The sequence below is a fragment of the Geotrypetes seraphini genome, chromosome 4 (assembly GCF_902459505.1).
Source record: "Geotrypetes seraphini chromosome 4, aGeoSer1.1, whole genome shotgun sequence".
Classification (NCBI taxonomy): Eukaryota; Metazoa; Chordata; class Amphibia; order Gymnophiona; family Dermophiidae; genus Geotrypetes; species Geotrypetes seraphini.
In genome coordinates, this window is record NC_047087.1 from 59,320,358 (window position 1) to 59,338,669 (window position 18,312).

The following is an 18,312-nucleotide window of genomic DNA, read 5'->3' on the forward strand; positions in this document are numbered from 1 at the left end:
TGAATTTAAGGAGATACAAAGATGATGATTGTGGTTTGAAACACAGGCCCAGATTCTCAAAACTCACTGTCGCTAAACTGATTTAGCCTGCACACATTTTAGCGACGGATTGTCAAAACAGCTTATCTCTGTCTTTAGCTAGGTCTCAAGCAGTCTCCGACACCAATAATGGAAATGGACTCTTTAGCACTGAAATGAGCACTCCGGTGGATTCTTAAAAATTGCCGAGCCATTTTCTAAAAGCGACTGGCAACTGGTCTAGCACTGTTTTAAACCCTGGCACGGCGGTATCAGAGACGGAAAGAAAAGCTGTTTTGAAGCACCCACCACACCCCCCAGCTGCGGGAGATGCGCCCACTCTCTCCGGCCACAAACAAGCCCCATCCCTGCAGCGGGAGAGATGCCTATTCTCTCCTGCAACAAACAACCCCCACTTGCAGAGGGAGAGATGCCCACTCTCTCCCATCACAAACAAGCTCCCCCCCCACAGCAGGAGAGATGCCTCTTCTCTCCTGCCGCAAACAACCCTTCCCCTCCCCGCAGTGGCAGATATGCCTATTCTTTCCCTCCACAAACAAACCTCGGCCTGCAGTGGGACAGATGCCTCCTGTTGCAAACAACCCCCCCATGCAGCTGGAAAGATACCCACTCTGTCCCGCTGCAAACAAGCCCCCACTGCAGCAGCGGGAGAGATGCCTATTCTCTTCTGCCGCAAACAACCCCCTTCCGGCAGCGGGAGAGATGCCCACTATCCCCCATTGATAAGCAAATCCCCCCCTTTCAGCAGCTGGAGATATACCCATTCTCTCCCGTGGCATCACAACACCCCCCTCCGACCCTTCTTCCTTCGTATCTTTAGATGGCTGACCGGAGGAATGCCTACTCCCTCCAGTCAGCTGGTCCACCTCTTCCAAAATGGGCCTTCCCCTCCCCGGTGCATCCTGGGATGCACCAGGAAGGGGGCCTAAGGCTCTGATTGGCCCGGATGCCCCAGGCCAATCAGAGCCTCAGGCCCTTACCCGGCTGCACCGGGGAGGGAAAGGTCCATTTTGGAAGAGATAGGCCAGCTGACTGGAGGGAGTAGGCATCTCTCTGGTCAGCCATCTAAAGGTATGGTACACCAACAATTGAGCGCAGGATAATTGCGCTCTGACAAAAGCGCCCTGACAATTGTGCGAAAGGACAAGTGCACGCAGAACAACTCCTCAGGCCCCTCCCAATGGATGGGGCCTGAGAAGTGTCAGCAAATTAGGGTCTTCGGGTTAGGACAAGGTTTATATCATGCTTAGGGTTCTCATAATCGCGATATAAACTTTACCCTAACATTAGATAGCAAATGCATTTTTAAAGTGTGTAGTGGGGGGGGGGTCCCCCACCCCACAAAAAAGAGAGTTACTTTGTAAACCTCAAAAAGATAAAAAAGTATCCACCGCCGCAATTGTCTTGCGTGCATTTGACGGGTCACCAATGGTACAGGGAAGAGGGGTTGGAGGTGGGTGGGTCTTGGCGGCAGGAGAGAGTGGGCATGAACGTTTCTTGGAGAATGACTCGCTTTTTAAAATTCTCTATCAGAACGGCTGATATAGCAGAATGTCGCTTTTTAAAGCATTTTTTTGAGAATCTAGGCCACAGTGCGAACTGAACATTTTATAGGACATTTATTTTAGTCATTATAATTAGGAAGGAAACTAATTCTTTAGAAAAGTATTTATAAATAATGCTAAGAGGTTATTTGAATTATTTATAGAGTATGATGTAATTATTATGTATAAGGATATTTTCTATACAGCTTTTTTGAGATATAGTAATATATCATATAATTATCTGTAAAAAAATTTTCACAGAACAGAACACACATAAAAGTGTATTGCTACACACTTTGAATGTGTTCCCATTGTCTTTCATATTTGTGAATTATATCAAATTAATCAAATCATTGGTTATGTAAGGTGTCATTATTAATAGCTGAGAATGAGGTTTTTTTCATATAGAATCTGGCAGAAAATATGTATGATCTGAAGTAGATATGTATGAGTATAATTATATGCTATATCTAGTTAGCATAAATACGTAACAGTAATATGAAAATAAACAACAGTATATTATATATAAAACAGAAATACGGTAAGGTTGTTTAACTATACATTTATCCCATACATTACAGCTAGAAGTAGTCAAGGAAAATATGTTGCTTTCTGTTGCACTCTCCTTCCTAATTGCTTTTTCCTATGAAAAAGCATGCATTCCCATCCCAAGTTAAATCCATAGTATCTTCAACTAGCAGGACATTGTAACACACCCAACTACCTAAACCCTTCCCCCTTTGAAGAAACGGTAATTTCTGAATATAATAAACTATAAACATCCATCCAGATCTCCCAAGTATTCACACATAGGTACCCATATTTCACAAAATTTATCAAAATACCCTTTCTCTGCCACAATGGCCTTATATTTATAAATTTAATATACTGAGCTCCACCAAAATTGAGTATTGCGTAATGAACAGAATTCTTCCAGAATTGTAATGTTTCTTGTAGTACAACAGCTATCGTGCTACATACTGTAGAGCAGGGGTGTCCAACCTGCAGCCCGAGGGCCGCATGCGGCCCCATGAAGTATTTTGTGCGGCCCCAGTCAAGGGCAATGCAGTGTTTTCCTCTGCTACCCCCGGGTGTTTACTGTCTTGCCAGCTCCCTCCTCTGTCTTGCTGCAGCATTTGCGTGACCCCAGAAACATTTTTTTCGGCCAATGCGACCCAGGGAAGCCAAAAGATTGGACACCCCTGCTGTAGAGTTTCATATTCTTCTGTATCAAGATTCCCATATTTGTGAATGAGAAGAATACGATATTAAGTAAGAGAGATATACATGTATCCTCATTATTGAACATATTTCATGCCACACTTGCTGGCATAATATATGTTCCAGTGCAATAGGTGAGATATTCTAGACAGATGGGTAATATCCCTACAGCTACGCGCTGCAGAAGGAATCCACTCTGGATTTTTCAATCTGCATCTGTTGCACTTCACTAGGATCTTTAGCTCCACCTACAGTTCTTTCTTCTGAACATGTGCCTGCAGGAGTGTTTGTTCTACTTTCCCCATTTTATTATTTTATTCTATGTATTTTTATCTCTTTTTTGGGAATTCTGGTGCTTGGAGCGATTGCACAGCTCTGCCTGCTTGAGAACACACAGAATTTGGTCTGTAGCCAACAGGCCGATCCCACTGAGTACCGTATTTTTCGGACCATAAGACGCACTGGCAGTGGCGTACCAAGGGAGGGTCGTGGGGGGGGAGGGTGGTCCGCCCCGGGTGCACGACCCAAGGGGGTGCACAGCTGGCCACTCACCGGGGAATAGGCTGCCACTGGGGAAAGGCTGCCATTGTCGTCATCAAGAACAAGCCGGCGCCGAGTTTTCCCTCCCTGCTTCTCTTCCCCGCGAGCCGACCAACTCTAGCCATCCGGCGTCAATTCTGACGTCGGAGAGGATGTTCTGGGCCAGCCAATTGCTGCCTGACTGGCCCGGAATGTCCTCTCCAACGTTAGAATTGACATCGAGCAGTGAAAGTTGGTCAGCCCGCGGAGAAGAGAAGCAGGGCGAACTCGGCGCCGGCCTGTTTCCGATGGCCAGTGGCAGCCTTTCCCAGGCGGCGGTGGCAGCAGCAGCATGTTTCCCAATGGCGGTGGCATGGGGGAGGGCAGGGAGAAAGAAAGAAAGGGGGGGGGGGAGACAGGGAGTCAGAAAGAAAGAAAAGGGGGGGGGGACAGGGATCCAGAAAGAAAGAAAGGGGGCAGAGTGAAAAAAAGAAAAAAATGGGGCATGGGGAGAGAGAGAGAGAGAAAGACAGACATAGAGAAAGAAAGGGGGCATGGGGAGAGAGAAAGAAAGAAGGGGGCAGGGTGGAAGAAAGAAAGAAATGGGGCACGGAGAGAGAGAGAGACAGACAGAGAAAGAAAGGGGGCATAGAGAGAGAAAGAAAGAAGAGGGCAGGGTGAAAGAAAGAAATGGGGCACTGAGAGAGAGAGACAGACAGAGAAAGAAAGGGGGCATGGAGAGAGAAAGAAAGGGGCAGGGTGAAAGAAAGAAAGAAAGGGGGCACGGAGAGAGAAAGACATAGGGAGAAAGAAAGGGGGCATGGAGAGAGAAAGAAGGGGGCAGGGTGAAAGAAAGAAATGTGGCACGGAGAGAGAGAGAGAGAGAGAGAGAAAGAAAGACAGACATACAGAAAGGGGCATGGGGAGAGAGAAAGAAAGAAAGGGGCATGGGGAGAGAGAAAGAAAGAAAGGGGCAGGGTGAAAAGAAAGAAAGAAATGGGGCATGGAGAGAGAGAGAGAAAGAAAGACAGACAGAGAAAGAAAGGGGCATGGGGAGGGAGAAAGAAGGGGGCAGGGTGAAAAAAGGGAAGAAAGAAATGGGGCACGGAGAGAGAGAGAGAGAGAAAGAAAGACAGACATACAGAAAGGGGGCATGGAGAGAGAAAAAGAAGGGGACAGGATGAAACAAAGAAAAAGTTGGGGGAGGGAATGAGGTCTGGAGGAGAGGAAGCATACAGGAGGCTGAAAGAAGGGAAGAAATATTGGATGCACAATCAGAAGAATAAAGTGCAACAACCAGAGACTGATGAAATTACCAAAGGTAAGAAAAATAATTTTATTTTCAATTTAGTGATCAAAATGTGTCCTTTTTGAGAATTTATATATGCTGTCTAATTTTGCACTATGGCCCCCTTTTACTAAACCGCAATAGCGTTTTTTAGCGCAGGGAGTCTATGAGCGTCGAGAGCAGCGTGGGGTATTCAGCGCAGCTCCCTGCGCTAAAAACCACTATTGCGGTTTAGTAAAAAGGGAGGGGGTATATTTGTCTATTTTTGTATAGTTGTTACTGAGATGACATTGCATAAAGTCATCTGCCTTGACTCTTTGAAGACCCCCGGAATATAAATGATAATTAACATTTTTTCTGCGTACAGTGTGCTTTGTGTTTTTAAAATTTTATTGTTGGTAGATCATTTTGACTTGGCCACGAAGGTAAGGGGGAGGGAGGGAGGGGAGCTGCTGAAAGACATCTAGTAATCCTTGCAGGCTTGACTGTGCAGGGAATTATTTTTGTAAAATCATGTTTTTGTTATGTGACTGGCATTATTTAGACTTTAATTTCTATGAATGAATAGAATGAAAATGATATAAAATTACTTGCTTGTTTTTATGTGCGTGCGCTGAAGGAAAGTGGAGAGAGAGTGGGCTGAGGACGCTGAAGGGAAATGGGGAAGAGAGAGTGGGGAGAAGACGCTGATTTATAAATTGACAATTGTACAGAATATTGTTTCTTTTTATACTTTAATATAATAAGTTCAATATAAAACAATTCAAGGCTTGTGTGGATGGAATCAGGTGGGTTGCGGGGATGGGGACCAAGCTTATGGGGATTAGTCCAATAAAATTGTATTTTTTTATTTCTCATTATTTGTTTTATTTTTATTTGTTAATTTGTAAAGTGGTGATTGTTATGTATCAGTTTTTTCATATTTACATCTATTGTCTTTATATTTTGCACTGTATTAGAAGACATGTGTTACTGTTTTTGTGGTGTTGCATTGTATCCAGGGTCTGGTTTCTTGGCGGTTCAGTTTAAATTTTGTCTACATATTTCTATTTTTAGCTTGTGATTATTCCATATTGGGTGAGAGTGTATCTCTGTTCTGTGTGTATGAAAAAAACATAGTTTTCAGTTGGCATTGACTGCAGGATCAACTAACTGCGGAATCTGGCTTGTTTAGTTTTACAATGTATGTGTTGGTGTTCTAGTGCTCACTGCTGTATTTAAGATGCTGCCTCTTCCTAGGTACATTCTTGTTGTGCGATATGTGGATTGTTACTAAAAATCATATTTTTCATATAGATGGGGGGGGGGGTGTCAAAAAATGATGGGCCCTGGGTGTCACATATACTAGGTACGCCACTGCCGTAATCATTAACTTTATTTATTTATACTACTTTCTACTATTTTGCCCAGCACTGAAGTTAGGCTTATTGGTCTTTAACTTCACGGATCACCACTGATTTTTAAAATTAGTGTTACATTGGCCAATTAGGGGTCCTTTTATCAAGCTGTGGTAGAGGTTTAATGCGCGTAATACCATGCGTTAAACCGCCTGCCGCAATAGCCGCTAACACCTGCATTGAGCAGGCGTTAGTTTTTTAGCCGGCCGCAGGGGTTAGCGCGTGATGAAATGTCCGACGCACTAACCCCGCTAGCGTGGCTTGATAAAAGGACCCCTTAGTTCTTATATTTTTAGAAAGAATACGCAAGCGATTAACATCTGCCATTTCCAAGGGAGCCATGAAACTTACAAGTTATTCCACATAGTCACCCCTAAGTTCAACACACTTGGCACATCATGTCTGAAATTTCTGTAACCCTTCCAAAAAATACTTTTGATGTCTGGTCACTGAAATACTGCTCTGTTGCTGCAATCACCTCTGATTGGGCTAAGAACTTTTCAGCAGTCCCTTATAGATTTCTATCACTTCTCCCCTCAGCCATCTCTTCTCCAAGCTGAAGAGCCCTAGTCTCTTTAACCTTTTCTTATAGGAAAGTCATCTCATCTCCTGTATCATTTTCATTGCTCTTCTCTTAATCTTTTCGAATTCTGCTATATCTTTTTTAAGATGCATTGACTAAAACGGCACATAATATTTGAGGTGGATTCAAACAATGGACATTATAATATTCTCAATTTTGCTCTTCCTAATTATTCATAGATTCTATTTGCTTTCTGAGCTACTGCTGCACACTGAGCATCCCTTATAGATTTCTATCACTTCTCCCCTCAGCCATCTCTTCTCCAAGCTGAAGAGCCCTAGTCTCTTTAACCTTTTCTTATAGGAAAGTCATCTCATCTCCTGTATCATTTTCATTGCTCTTCTCTTAATCTTTTCTAATTCTGCTATATCTTTTTTAAGATGCATTGACTAAAACGGCACATAATATTTGAGGTGGATTCAAACAATGGACATTATAATATTCTCAATTTTGCTCTTCCTAATTATTCATAGATTCTATTTGCTTTCTGAGCTACTGCTGCACACTGAGCATCAAAAATGACACTAAGATCCTTTTCCTGGACAGCGACTCCTAATATGGAACCCTGCGTCATTAGGGTGGTACATGGTAGTATGTAAAAAACTTTGTCAAATCTTGTCTCCACAAGGCTTATTTTTCTTCACTTGGTATTTTTTTTTTTTAAGTTTATTAGGTTTCTATATATTGCCTATCAAGGGTATCTAAGCAGTTTTACAATCAGATACTCAAGCCTATCTGTCCCAGCGGGCTCACAATCTAACGTACCTGGGGCTACAGAGAACTGAGTGACTTGCCCATGGTCACAAGGAGCAGCGCAGGGTTTGAACCTACAGCCCCAGGGTGCTGAGACTGTAGCTCCAACCACTGCGCCACACACTCCTCATGTGTCAAATTTCAGCTTGATTACAAAATATTTTTAGCTCATCCCAGCATTAACTGTTTGCTTGTGTTTTGTGTATGTAGGCGATTATGCATAGTTTATATGGCGTTTTCTAGTTTGTGATCTGTACCCGATAACTGGCTCCTTGGGAAGTCAATCTGTGATTGAAGGAGGATCAACAAAAACAGGGAGGAGGAGAGGCGCAGGCAGTGGCCGATTGCCTACAGGATGTACCTCTCGCTGCAAGAGGCAGGCCCTGCAAGCAGTCAGCCGGCGCTGGTGCCTCTCATCCTCCTCGGTATCTCACAGCACACCTGAAATCTCATGCGGCACACAGTTTGCGATACACTGATTTAACTTAACTCTATGGGCTCCTTTTACAAAGCTGCGCTAGCGGTTTTATCACACACCCCGGATTAGTGTGCGCTAAGCCGCACGCTAGCCAGAAATCTACCATCTGCTAAAAAGGAGACGTAGCGGCTAACCATGTGGCAATTTAGCATACGCTATTCTGCGCGTTAAGGCCCTAGCGCGACTTTGTAAAAGGAGCCCTATGTTTTCTATCTTTTAACTAGCCCCCCTCCCCACATCTAGGGCTCCTTTTACGAAGCCGCGTCAGCGGCTTTACCGCACGCACCTTTTGAGCACGCGCTAACCCCTGCGCTAGCCGAAAAACTACCGCCTACTCATGAGGAGGCAGTAGCGGCTAGTGTGGCCGGTAAATTAGCGCATGCTATTACGTGCGTTAAACCGCTAATGCAACTTTGTAAAAAGGAGCCCCTAGTATATGAGGTGTTCAGGTTTATCTTATGCCAGTGTCTCTCAAACATTTTTAGTTCTGGCACACTGGAGCAAATGTTTTTCACAGCACAGTATAATTGAAATTACAAATTGCAGAACCAAAAAAAAAAATTAAATTAGAGATTTATTTACAGTTCTTTAAGCTATGTATGAGCAATTGTAACAACGGTGTCATTAGAGAGCATTTGGGAAGCTCTCATGAAGATCAACTCTACAGTGAACAAATCTTCTCAAGAAATTGCGACGCTTGTGAGTACTGTAAATACTCTTTCAGAAAAGCTCCAAGGCACTAAAGAACATTTTAATGCAGAACTTAACCAGGTTATCCACAGAAATGGTTAAGGACAAAACCTAAATAGGAAAATGGAGCAATTGGAAAATTACAATAGAAGATTGAATATGCGTATTCTCAATTTTCCAAGATCAGTGGGAACGTCCCTTATAGAAATGTTTAAAAAATATCTTATGGAAATTTTGAAGTATTCCTCAGACTTAATTCCACCAATTAATCGTATATACTATATCCTCCCAAAGAAGGAAATAGGGGCCGCCCCTGTTCAAGGTGCTAGAGCTACGGATTTACTGACTCTCACTGAAATACTTTAAAATTCTGTTTCAGAGACCACAGAGTGAGCTACTTTACTAATTTCCTTTGTTTTTGAGCAAGACACAAATTATTTCCTACGAATATACTTTCGGAATTCTCAATCTCTATTTCTGGGGAAGAGAGTCTGTGACGAGGCAAACACAAGAGAGGAGAAAACTTTTCCTGATGATGAGATCTGAAACTCTGACACTTGGGGCAACTTTCCTCTTAGCCTACCCATGTAAATGTTTAGTAAAGTACCTTGGAGTTAAATATGTTTTCTTTGTGCGTGAACACTTGCGAGCATTTCTTGACATGAAGAAGTTGGGTACTGTTAAGAGTTTAGTGTCTGGAACACATACTATGTAATGGGAATCTCTGTTAAGCCTTTTCCTTTTATCTTATGATTTTTATTGATATTAGCTTCTCTTCACTATTTTTTCGGATCTCTCCTACTCATTTATAGTGGTCTAAGAAAGTCTATTTTATTACCTTTGGACTTTTGATACATTATAGTGTTGTGCAAGGATATCTTGTGAATTATGTGAAAATTCAATAAAGAGTAAAAAAAACCCAACAAAACACACTGGATGCTTGTGGTGTGAACATCACACTGAGATACTAAACTACTCGAGTAAATAAAAAGAGTTATAGGGCTCACATTCAATTGGTTCAGTATCTCTCAAACTTGTTTAGCTCTGGCACATTAAACGAAGCAAATGTTTTTTTATGGCACATTATAATTGAAATTACAAAACCAACAAAAAATTAAATTTAAGAGTTATTTATTTAAAGTTCTTTATTTTTTTATTCAATTTTCTATACCGTTCTCCCAGAAGAGCTCAGAACGGTTTACATGAGTTTATTCAGGTACTCAAGCATTTTTCCCTGTCTGTCCCTGAAGGCTCACAATCTATCTAATGTACCTGGGGCAATGGGAGGATTAAGTGACTTGCCCAGGGTCACAAGGAGCAGCATGGGTTTGAACCTACAACCTCAGGGTGCTGAGGCTGTAGCTATGTATGGGTAATTGCAACAACGATGAAACTAAAATAGATAGAATAGAATTTCTAATAAATGTGCTTGATTTTGAATGCAAATTAACTAAAAACACAGGTTGATAGTCAACAAGCAAACATGCATTTCATCATCTACCATATGCAGTTCTCTTTTTTTCAATTTAATTTGTCAGAGCTGAAAATCCAAGTTTGCAAAGATAAGAAGATTCAAACTGAAACAAAGAACATAAGACTAGCCTTACTGGGTCAGACCAATGGTCCATCAAGCCCAGTAGCCCGTTCTCACGGTGGCCAATCCAGGTCACTAGTACCTGGCCATAACCCAAGGTGTAGCAATATTCCATGCTACCGATTTAGGGCAAGCAGTGGCTTCCCCCGTGTCTTTCTCAATAACAGACTATGGGCTTTTCCTCCAGGAACTTGTCCAAACCTTTCTTAAAACCAGCTACTCTATCCGCTCTTATCACATCCTCTGGCAACGCATTCCAGAGCTTAACTATTCTCCGAGTGAAAAAAAATTTCCTCCAATTGGTTTTAAAAGTATTTCCCTGTAACTTCATCGAGTGCCCCCTAGTCTTTGTAATTTTTTTACGGAGTGAAAAATTGATCAATTTGTACCTGCTCTACTCCACAGTTCTTCAACCGCTGGTCCGCGGACCGGTGTAGGTCCGCAAAAAAATCTTGCCAGTCTGCGAAGGATTCGGGTCCCCGCCGCAATGAAAGGTGCCGGCGTCAGCTGACTTGCAACTTCCTGTTGCCGTCGCTGTGCCGGGACTCCTGCCTTCCACCGCGTATGCCTCCTGCCTTGTCTCCGCACCTCCAGACCAGCAGCGGCAGCTCTGTGTGCTTTTAACTTCGGCACAGAGCTGCCCCTAAGCAGTAGTTTAGCGCGGTTTCACGAGGCAGCCTTGGGGCCTTTGCTAGGCCGGCCCACATCGCATCATCGAAGTGGGCCGGCCTAGCAAAGGCCCCGAGGCTGCCTCGTGAAACCGCGCTAAACTACTGCTTAGGGGCAGCTCTGTGCCGAAGTTAAAAGCACACAGAGCTTCCGCATGCCTAAAGACTCTTGGGCCGCTGAAGGAGGGCAAAAAACAGCTGTCCTGGAGGTTTCCCTTCCTCTCACCTTTGCAGGTCCCTTTTTTTTTTTTTCTTCAAACGGCAACGAGCCCCAGCATGACATCAAGTAAGTTCTATTGTTCCTTGCAAGCGGTTCTGCTCGGCCAAAGCTTCCCCTCTGACATGAGCCACCCTCGGGGGAAAGAAAGTGACCCGCAAAGGTGAGGGGAAGGGGGGCAGATGATGGAAGTTGGGGGGGGAGAGAAAGAAGGGGCAGATGATGGAAGTTGGGGGGGGGGAGAGAAAGAAGGGGCAGATGATGGAAGTTGGGGGGGGAGAGAAAGAAGGGGCAGATGATGGAATGTAGGAGATGAGAGAGAGAAGGGGACAGATGATGGAAGTGAGAAGAAGGGAGAGAGAGCAGAAGGCAGATGATGTCAGTTGAGAGGGGAGAGCAGATGCTGAATGGAAGTGGGGAAAGAACACATACTGGATGGAAGGAGGAGATAAATAAAGGGGGAAGAAAATAGTAAGATAATGGAGGGGTGAGGGAAAGGGGTGACAAGCTGTGGGTAGACACAGTGAAAAGAGGGAAACGGGACTAAATAGTAAGAAAGAATTTAATTTAGATGGAGGCAGAAAATAGAGAAGGAAGACCAGAGAAGAAAAGAAAACAGAGAACGATATCAGATACGAGTGGAAGAAATGAGAAGAGAGAGATGCTAAAAACCACAGGGGGAGGGAAGGACAGAGATGCCAGACCATGAAGGGAACAGAAGGAAGATAATGGATGCCAGACCAAATTGGGGGGGGGGGGGGGGGGGGCAGGGAAAGACAGACAGTGAATGTAAGGGGCAGATGCTGGACTGAAGAGACAGAGAAGGTTATCATGCTGCTGTACCGGGCCATGGTATGCCCTCACCTGGAGTACTGCATCCAGCACTGGTCACCATACATGAAGGACACAGTACTACTCGAAAGGGTCCAGAGAATGTAATGTAATGTAATGTAATTTATTTCTTATATACCGCTACATCCGTTAGGTTCTAAGCGGTTTGAAGAAAATATACATTAAGATTATAAATGAGAAGTAAGAAGGTACTTAAAAAATTCCCTTACTGTCCCGAAGGCTCACAATCTAACTAAAGTACCTGGAAATTAATAAAGAAGAGAAAATAGAGATGTATGAAAAAAGAAAAATTCTATGTGATAAGAGAAGAGCGACTAAGATGGTTAAAGGGTTGGAGGAGCTGCCGTACAGCGAAAGATTAGAGAAACTGGGCCTCTTCTCCCTCAAACAGAGGAGATTAAGAGGGGACATGATCGAAACATTCAAGATACTGAAGGGAATAGACTTAGTAGAGAAAGACACTATTCACCCTCTCCAAGGTAGGGAGAACGAGAGGGCACTCTCTAAAGTTGAAAGGGGATAGATTCCGTACAAACGTAAGATAGTTCTTCTTCACCCAGAGAGTGGTAGAAAGCTGGAACGCTCTTCCAGAGGCTGATATAGGGGAAATCAACCTCCAAGGATTCAAGACAAAGTTAGACAAGTTCCTGCTGAACAAGAATGCGCGCTGGTAGGGCTAATCTCAGTTAGGGTGCTGGTCTTACACCAGAGGGCCGCCGCGTGAGCGGACTGCTGGGCATGATGGACCACTGGTCTGACCCAGCAGTGGCAATTCTTATGTTCTTAGGGCAGACGCTGGATGGAAGAGAGTGAAAAGGCAATGAAAGCAGAAACCAGAGAAGACAAATAGTAGAAAAAAATAATTTCAATTCTATCTTGTGATTCAAATATATCAGATTTGAAATATGTATCTTGCTAGACATAACTGGGTAGTGCAAAGCCAAGGCAATGCTTCTTTAGCTTCCAGCTGGCTTAGGGCTCTCTCTGACCAGGGGGCCGTTGCCCTAGTTCCACTCCCCTAACACCATTCCTGTCAGTTGTGACTGTGGTATTCTGTTACATGATATTTGTGTAGCATTCTGTAATAATTTGGCTTATTCAGTTTTCTTGATAGTAGAGGGGATATATGTGAAGAGGAGGGGAGATAGGTGTTTTGTTGATCTTTGCCCTGTATTATTTGTATTTATAAAATGACAATTGTATAAAATACTGTTTCTTTTTATACTTTAATAAAATATGTTCAATATAAAATCATAACTATTTGAGGCTTATGCGGATGGGATCAGATGGTTTGTGGGACCAAGCTCGTAGGGATGGGACGGCGATGGTTTTTAAAAAAAATTTCAGTCTTAGTAGTTTGCCGGTCCACAAAATAATTATTTTATTTCCACCGGTCCATAGATGTAAAAAGGTTGAAGAACACTGCTCTACTCCACTCAGGATTTTGTAGATTTCAATCATATCTCCCCTCAGCCATCTCTTTTCCAAGCTGAAGAGCCCTAACCATTTTTGTCTTTCCTCATATGAGAGGAGTTCCACCCCTTTACCATCTTGGTCGCTCTTCTTTGAACCTTTTCTAGTGCCACTATATCTTTCTTGAAATAAGACCAGAATTGAATGCAACACTCCAGATGAGGTTGCACTATGGAGCGATACATAGGCATTATAACATTCTTAGTCTTGTTAACCATCCCTTTTTCAATAATTCCTAGCATCCAATTTGCTTTTTTGGCTGCCGCCGCACATTTGGCGGAAGATTTCATCGTATTATCTATGATGACACCCAGATCCTTTTCTTGGGTGCTAATCCCCAAGGTGGACCCTAGCATCCGGTAACTTTGATTCAGGTCATTCTTCCCAATGTGCATCACTTTGCATTTGTTCACATTAAATTTCATCTGCCATTTGTATGGCCAGTCTTCCAATCTCCTAAGGTCCGCCTGCAATTTTTAACAATCCGCATGCGTTTTAACAACTTTAAACAGTTTAGTGTCATCTGCAAATTTAATCACCTCACTCGTCGCTCCAATTTCCAGATCATTTATAAATAAGTTAAATAGCACCAGTCCCACTCAGTGTTCCCGCTAAGCTGCGCTGGCGCACAAAATAGTACATCGCAGCGCACAAGTTTCACGTCACAGCGCACACTCGAGCGGAGGTGAGAGGAAGCGGCGGCGGTCTGCCCTGATCGCCTAAGATGCAGCAGCGGCGGCTCCTTTCATGATAAATTACGGGGATCATGAAAGGAGCCGCCGCTGCTGCATCTTAGGCGATCAGGGCAGACCGCCGCCGCTTCCTCTCACCTCCGCTCGAGTGTGCGCTGTGACGTGAAACTTGTGCGCTGCGATGTACTATTTTGTGCGCCAGCGCAGCTTAGCGGGAACACTGGTCCCACTACAGATTCCTGCGGCACTCCACTGTTTACTCTCCTCCATTGAGAAAAATGACCATTTAACCCTACCCTCTGTTTTCTATCTGATAACCAGTTCCTAAACCACAACTGAACTTTGCCACCTATCCCATAACACTTTAATTTTCTCATGAACCTCTCATGAGGAACTTCATCAAAAGCTTTCTGAAAATCTCGATACACTATATCAACTGGCTTACCTTTATCCACATGTTTATTCACACTTTCAAAGAAGGTGCTCAAGTTAGGATAACTACTGCATAAAAAATAAAATAAAATTATTTGCCATTAATTTTCAAGGACCTATCACATCAAAGAATGATGCTTGTCTGGGCGGTGGTATCCTTACATACACAGACACTCATAACACTACATCAACATTATTTAGCACTCAACTTTTTTTGTGTTTGATTGACCCAGTCTTGTACTAACAAAGGACTTGTTATCTGTGGATTACAACACTACAGTGACCCCTGATGCAGGCGTTTTTATTCGCTGAAACACAGCACTGTGTCGGGTCCACACTTTGGCCCTGATTCTGCAAAGTGCTCCCGATTGTAGGCAGCTGTAGGCATCCTACAGCTGTCTAATCAGCCAATCGGGAGGCACGTTTTCTAAAAAAAAAAAAAATGCTCCCCAGGCAGGCCGCCTATATTGAAGGCGCCTCCAGGGAGCCTAGAGAGACCTGCAAGCCCGCCTAAGCTTGCCTAAGGCTAGGCGGTAGCCTTAAGTGAACCTAGGCGGCCCTACGCATCTCCCTAGCAGAATGGGAGATGCTTACAATGTAGGCTAGCAAAATGCTGGCCTACATGGTAAGTAGACGCGGCTGCTGTACCTAATCGCGGCAAGGATCTCCCTGTCGTGATTAGTATAGTGGCCGCGGCTATGGCCGCAAGTCTCCCCTCCCCCCAGCGATCGTGGCAGGAGGGTACCCAACCCCTCCTGCCGGCCCCCCCAACAGCTCCCAAGATCGCCAGCAGGAGGGTGCCGAACTCCTCCTGCCGGCCCCCCAATGGCTCCCCCTAGGATCGCCGGCAGGAGGGTGCCCAACCCCTCCTGCCGGACCCCCTCCACGAACCTCCCCACCCCGGAACCCCCCTCTTAGTCTTACTTTTCAAGTTGGACCGGACAGCTCCTCGCACATCCGGTCAGCAGGCCTATCTCCATCCAAATGAGACAGGCCCGCCCCTCCCCTGCCCAACCCACAGGATCTGATTGGTCCAGGCGATTAAGGACCCTCCCGCTATAGGGGCTCAATCAGGCCCTAGGATCCTGTGGGTTGGGCAGGGGAGGGGCGGGCCGGCCCAACCCACAGGATCCTAGGGCCTGATCTTGTCCGTTCCCACTGTTTTTTTGTGCGATTTTGAACCTGTGGTTTTTTTTGTCCTGTTTCTAGAATTTCCCCCCTAATGTATTTCAATCTCTATAGTATTGACTAACTATCCAGAACTTAATAGAGCTAAGTGGGCCTCTACCAGAAACAAGGCTTTCTTTTAGCTAGCCCCTTCCTTATGCTCCTTGTAAAATGGTCTTCTTTTGAATATTAGGGGAGAAAAAAATTTACCAAAATTTGCTTACCATTGGTACTGATTAAACCTGCTGTCGCCACTGTATTCTGATCTGGTGCAGGGCCTTGAGCATCTACACATGCTCAAGGCCTGTCAGTAACTCTCCAAGATTCTCACAGAAGGCAGGAGCTGGCAGGCCTTGAGCATGTGCAGATGCTCAAGGTCCCACACTGGATCAGAATACAGCATTAGCGAAAATTGCAGGTTTCTTCAGTACCAATGGTAAGTGTGATGCCAGGGAGTGGGGCGTGCATGGAGGAGAGCAGTATGGGGTTATGTGCACAGAGGATAGTAGCACTGTTGTTTATTGCGGGGGGGGGGGGGGGGGGGGGGTGTACGTGTATGGAGGATAGCCATGCCAGTGTCTAGCAGGGAAAGTAGGGGATGTCATCCTATGGAAGATCACACCCCTAGTGGTCATCGGGAATTGAATGGAAGAGGAGAAGAAGGACAGCCACACCATTGGTTGGGTGATGGATCAAATATTAACAGAGATCCTAATTTTTGGGCTAATTTTTTGACCCAATCTCAGTTTATATTTGAATAGATACAGTACTCGCGGTTCTAAAGAGGACTTTCAGTATGAAGTGTATATTTTTGTGTGTGTGTTTTCTTGGAATGTATGGAGAATGTATGGTGGTTAGGCCTTTCCTATCTTGATACTGGAGTTCCTTTTCGTTTTAATTAACTTTTAGTGTGCAAACTGTTTTGTTACAATATTGTGTGAAGAAGTATATTCAATTTTAATAAACACAAACTTCTTTTCATAAATGGACTTAAGGAATTTACGAATAGATTATACAGCAAGTGTTATGAAAGCTGTACAATAAAGTCTGTGAAATTGTATCACTTTGCATATTAAGTAATCCTTTCCTCTTTTTTGCATAACCCAAAAATGTTTTTCATCCTAATCTTTTCTAGAGATTCTTTGATGCATGGAATTGGGGGGTGGGGAGATGATAGTAAAACAAATAGAAAAATCTTAAGTTCTTTTGGTTCTTCCTCCCCCCAGTTTATTCAGGTTTAGATATACTTCTCAATCAGAAAACTCTCTGAGCAGTTTACAATATAAATATCATTCTTAAAAGAAATTACAATATATAGGAAAGAAGGTTATGGCCGGTGGGTGCTGCAATACAGATACAATATCCTATAGGCCTATCTGGAGAACCCACAAAAGGGACATCAAACTAAAAGCTTTAATCATATAATAATAATAATAACAATTTTATTCTTATATATCGCCATACCAAAAAAGTTCCAGGTGGTTTACAACAAGGTGAGCTAATACATGGGATACAGATAAAATACAAATTAGAATAATGGACTTAAAAACAGATAAAGACAGAAAGCATTTACAATATAATGCAGAAAAGAAAACAACAGTTTAAAATTGGGGAAGCACTGTTGACAGTTTAAAAAGAACTGTTTAAATGCCAGCCAGACAGGCAATACAATGGTATATGTATCATGAAAAAGGAAAGTCTTTCATCCTTTAAATTTCAGTAGGGAACACCCCAAATGTAGGTTCAAAGAGGACCTCTCACGCTAAATACCCCGCTAATAGTATCCAAATAATAATAATAAAAGATGACTTGAAAGAAGTGAACAGCAAGACAGTTCTGCTGCCAAGATTTTAAGGTCCCAGAAGGAGGAGCATTATGGAATCAGCAACTCAACTGTAACAATACAAGGGGATACTAGAATCATGCACTCTATGAACTTCTGCTCTCAATCGGGCGACCCTTTCATACAAAACCCCAATCCATCAGCAGAAGGGAACAAAGCAGTACAAAAAGAAGTAACACACCAAGAAGGTATACTATCTCTCTGAATCATGACGACGTAGGTCTATGACTTAAAATTTCAGTTTGGCGATAGAGCCCGAAGGCTTGGTCATTTCCTCTCTCTATCTACTGCTTACTGACCAATGCAGAAGGGGAAAAGTATACAATATTACCAAATCCAACCGATAGTTAAGCCCCTATAATGTCCCCAGCCAGCCCTGAACTCTGCGACGCTGGCTGGCGAATTCTAACTATACAATATAATGCTTAAATACACATGATAAAAACTGGGCTATTGATAAAAGAATGACAGATTTACATCAATCCCTACTCACTTTTCCCGCTGGCGTTGCTTCCAGGCCCTAACTACCGTTGCTAACCAAACTACATCATTTCCGGCTTTTCAAACCCGGTCCGAATCAGCTCTACAGCTGCAAAGAAAAGGGAGACACAGTGAACCACTTCCTGTCGCTCTCCCTTTGCATTTTGGGGAGTGTAGTTTAAAAGTCTATCGTAGGTCTGCTGTTTCGATAACATTTGTTCTATCGATAAAACTACGACAACCAGAAGAACCCTCGCTGAAAAGCTAAAGCGGAAAAATTTAGGTATTTCACATGTGCAGATTAATACGCTATAATGAAACGAAATGGGAGTAGAGAAAAAGAGAAAGAAACCAAGGTATTTTCAGCGTTTTTCTTTCCTGG

The 18,312-nt window shown here is 43.6% G+C and overlaps 2 protein-coding genes across 9 annotated transcripts in view; one reads left to right on the plus strand and one right to left on the minus strand.

Annotated features, from left to right (window-relative positions):
- RPGRIP1L (RPGRIP1 like) overlaps window positions 1-18,054 on the minus strand; it is a 326,668-nt gene extending 308,614 nt beyond the window's left edge. The window contains exons 1-2 of one of the 2 annotated variants that reach the window (XM_033943003.1): window positions 17,944-17,992; window positions 14,454-14,509 (exon numbers count right to left, since the gene is read on the minus strand). The gene's annotated coding sequence lies outside the window, so the exon portion shown is untranslated. Of the gene's footprint in view, window positions 1-14,453; window positions 14,510-17,943 lie in introns of both variants that reach the window. The other variant, XM_033943001.1, reaches the window with a different exon arrangement.
- Window positions 18,055-18,109: 55 nt separating this feature from the next.
- Window positions 18,110-18,312, plus strand: part of FTO (FTO alpha-ketoglutarate dependent dioxygenase) — a 658,378-nt gene continuing 658,175 nt past the window's right edge. For 5 of the 7 annotated variants that reach the window (XM_033943299.1, XM_033943297.1, XM_033943296.1 and 2 more), the window contains exon 1: window positions 18,110-18,286. In XM_033943299.1, the coding sequence (XP_033799190.1) occupies window positions 18,245-18,286 (42 nt within the window). In that variant the 5' untranslated portion in view covers window positions 18,110-18,244. The remainder of the gene's footprint in view (window positions 18,287-18,312) is intronic. The other 2 variants (XM_033943295.1, XM_033943301.1) reach the window with 1 other exon arrangement.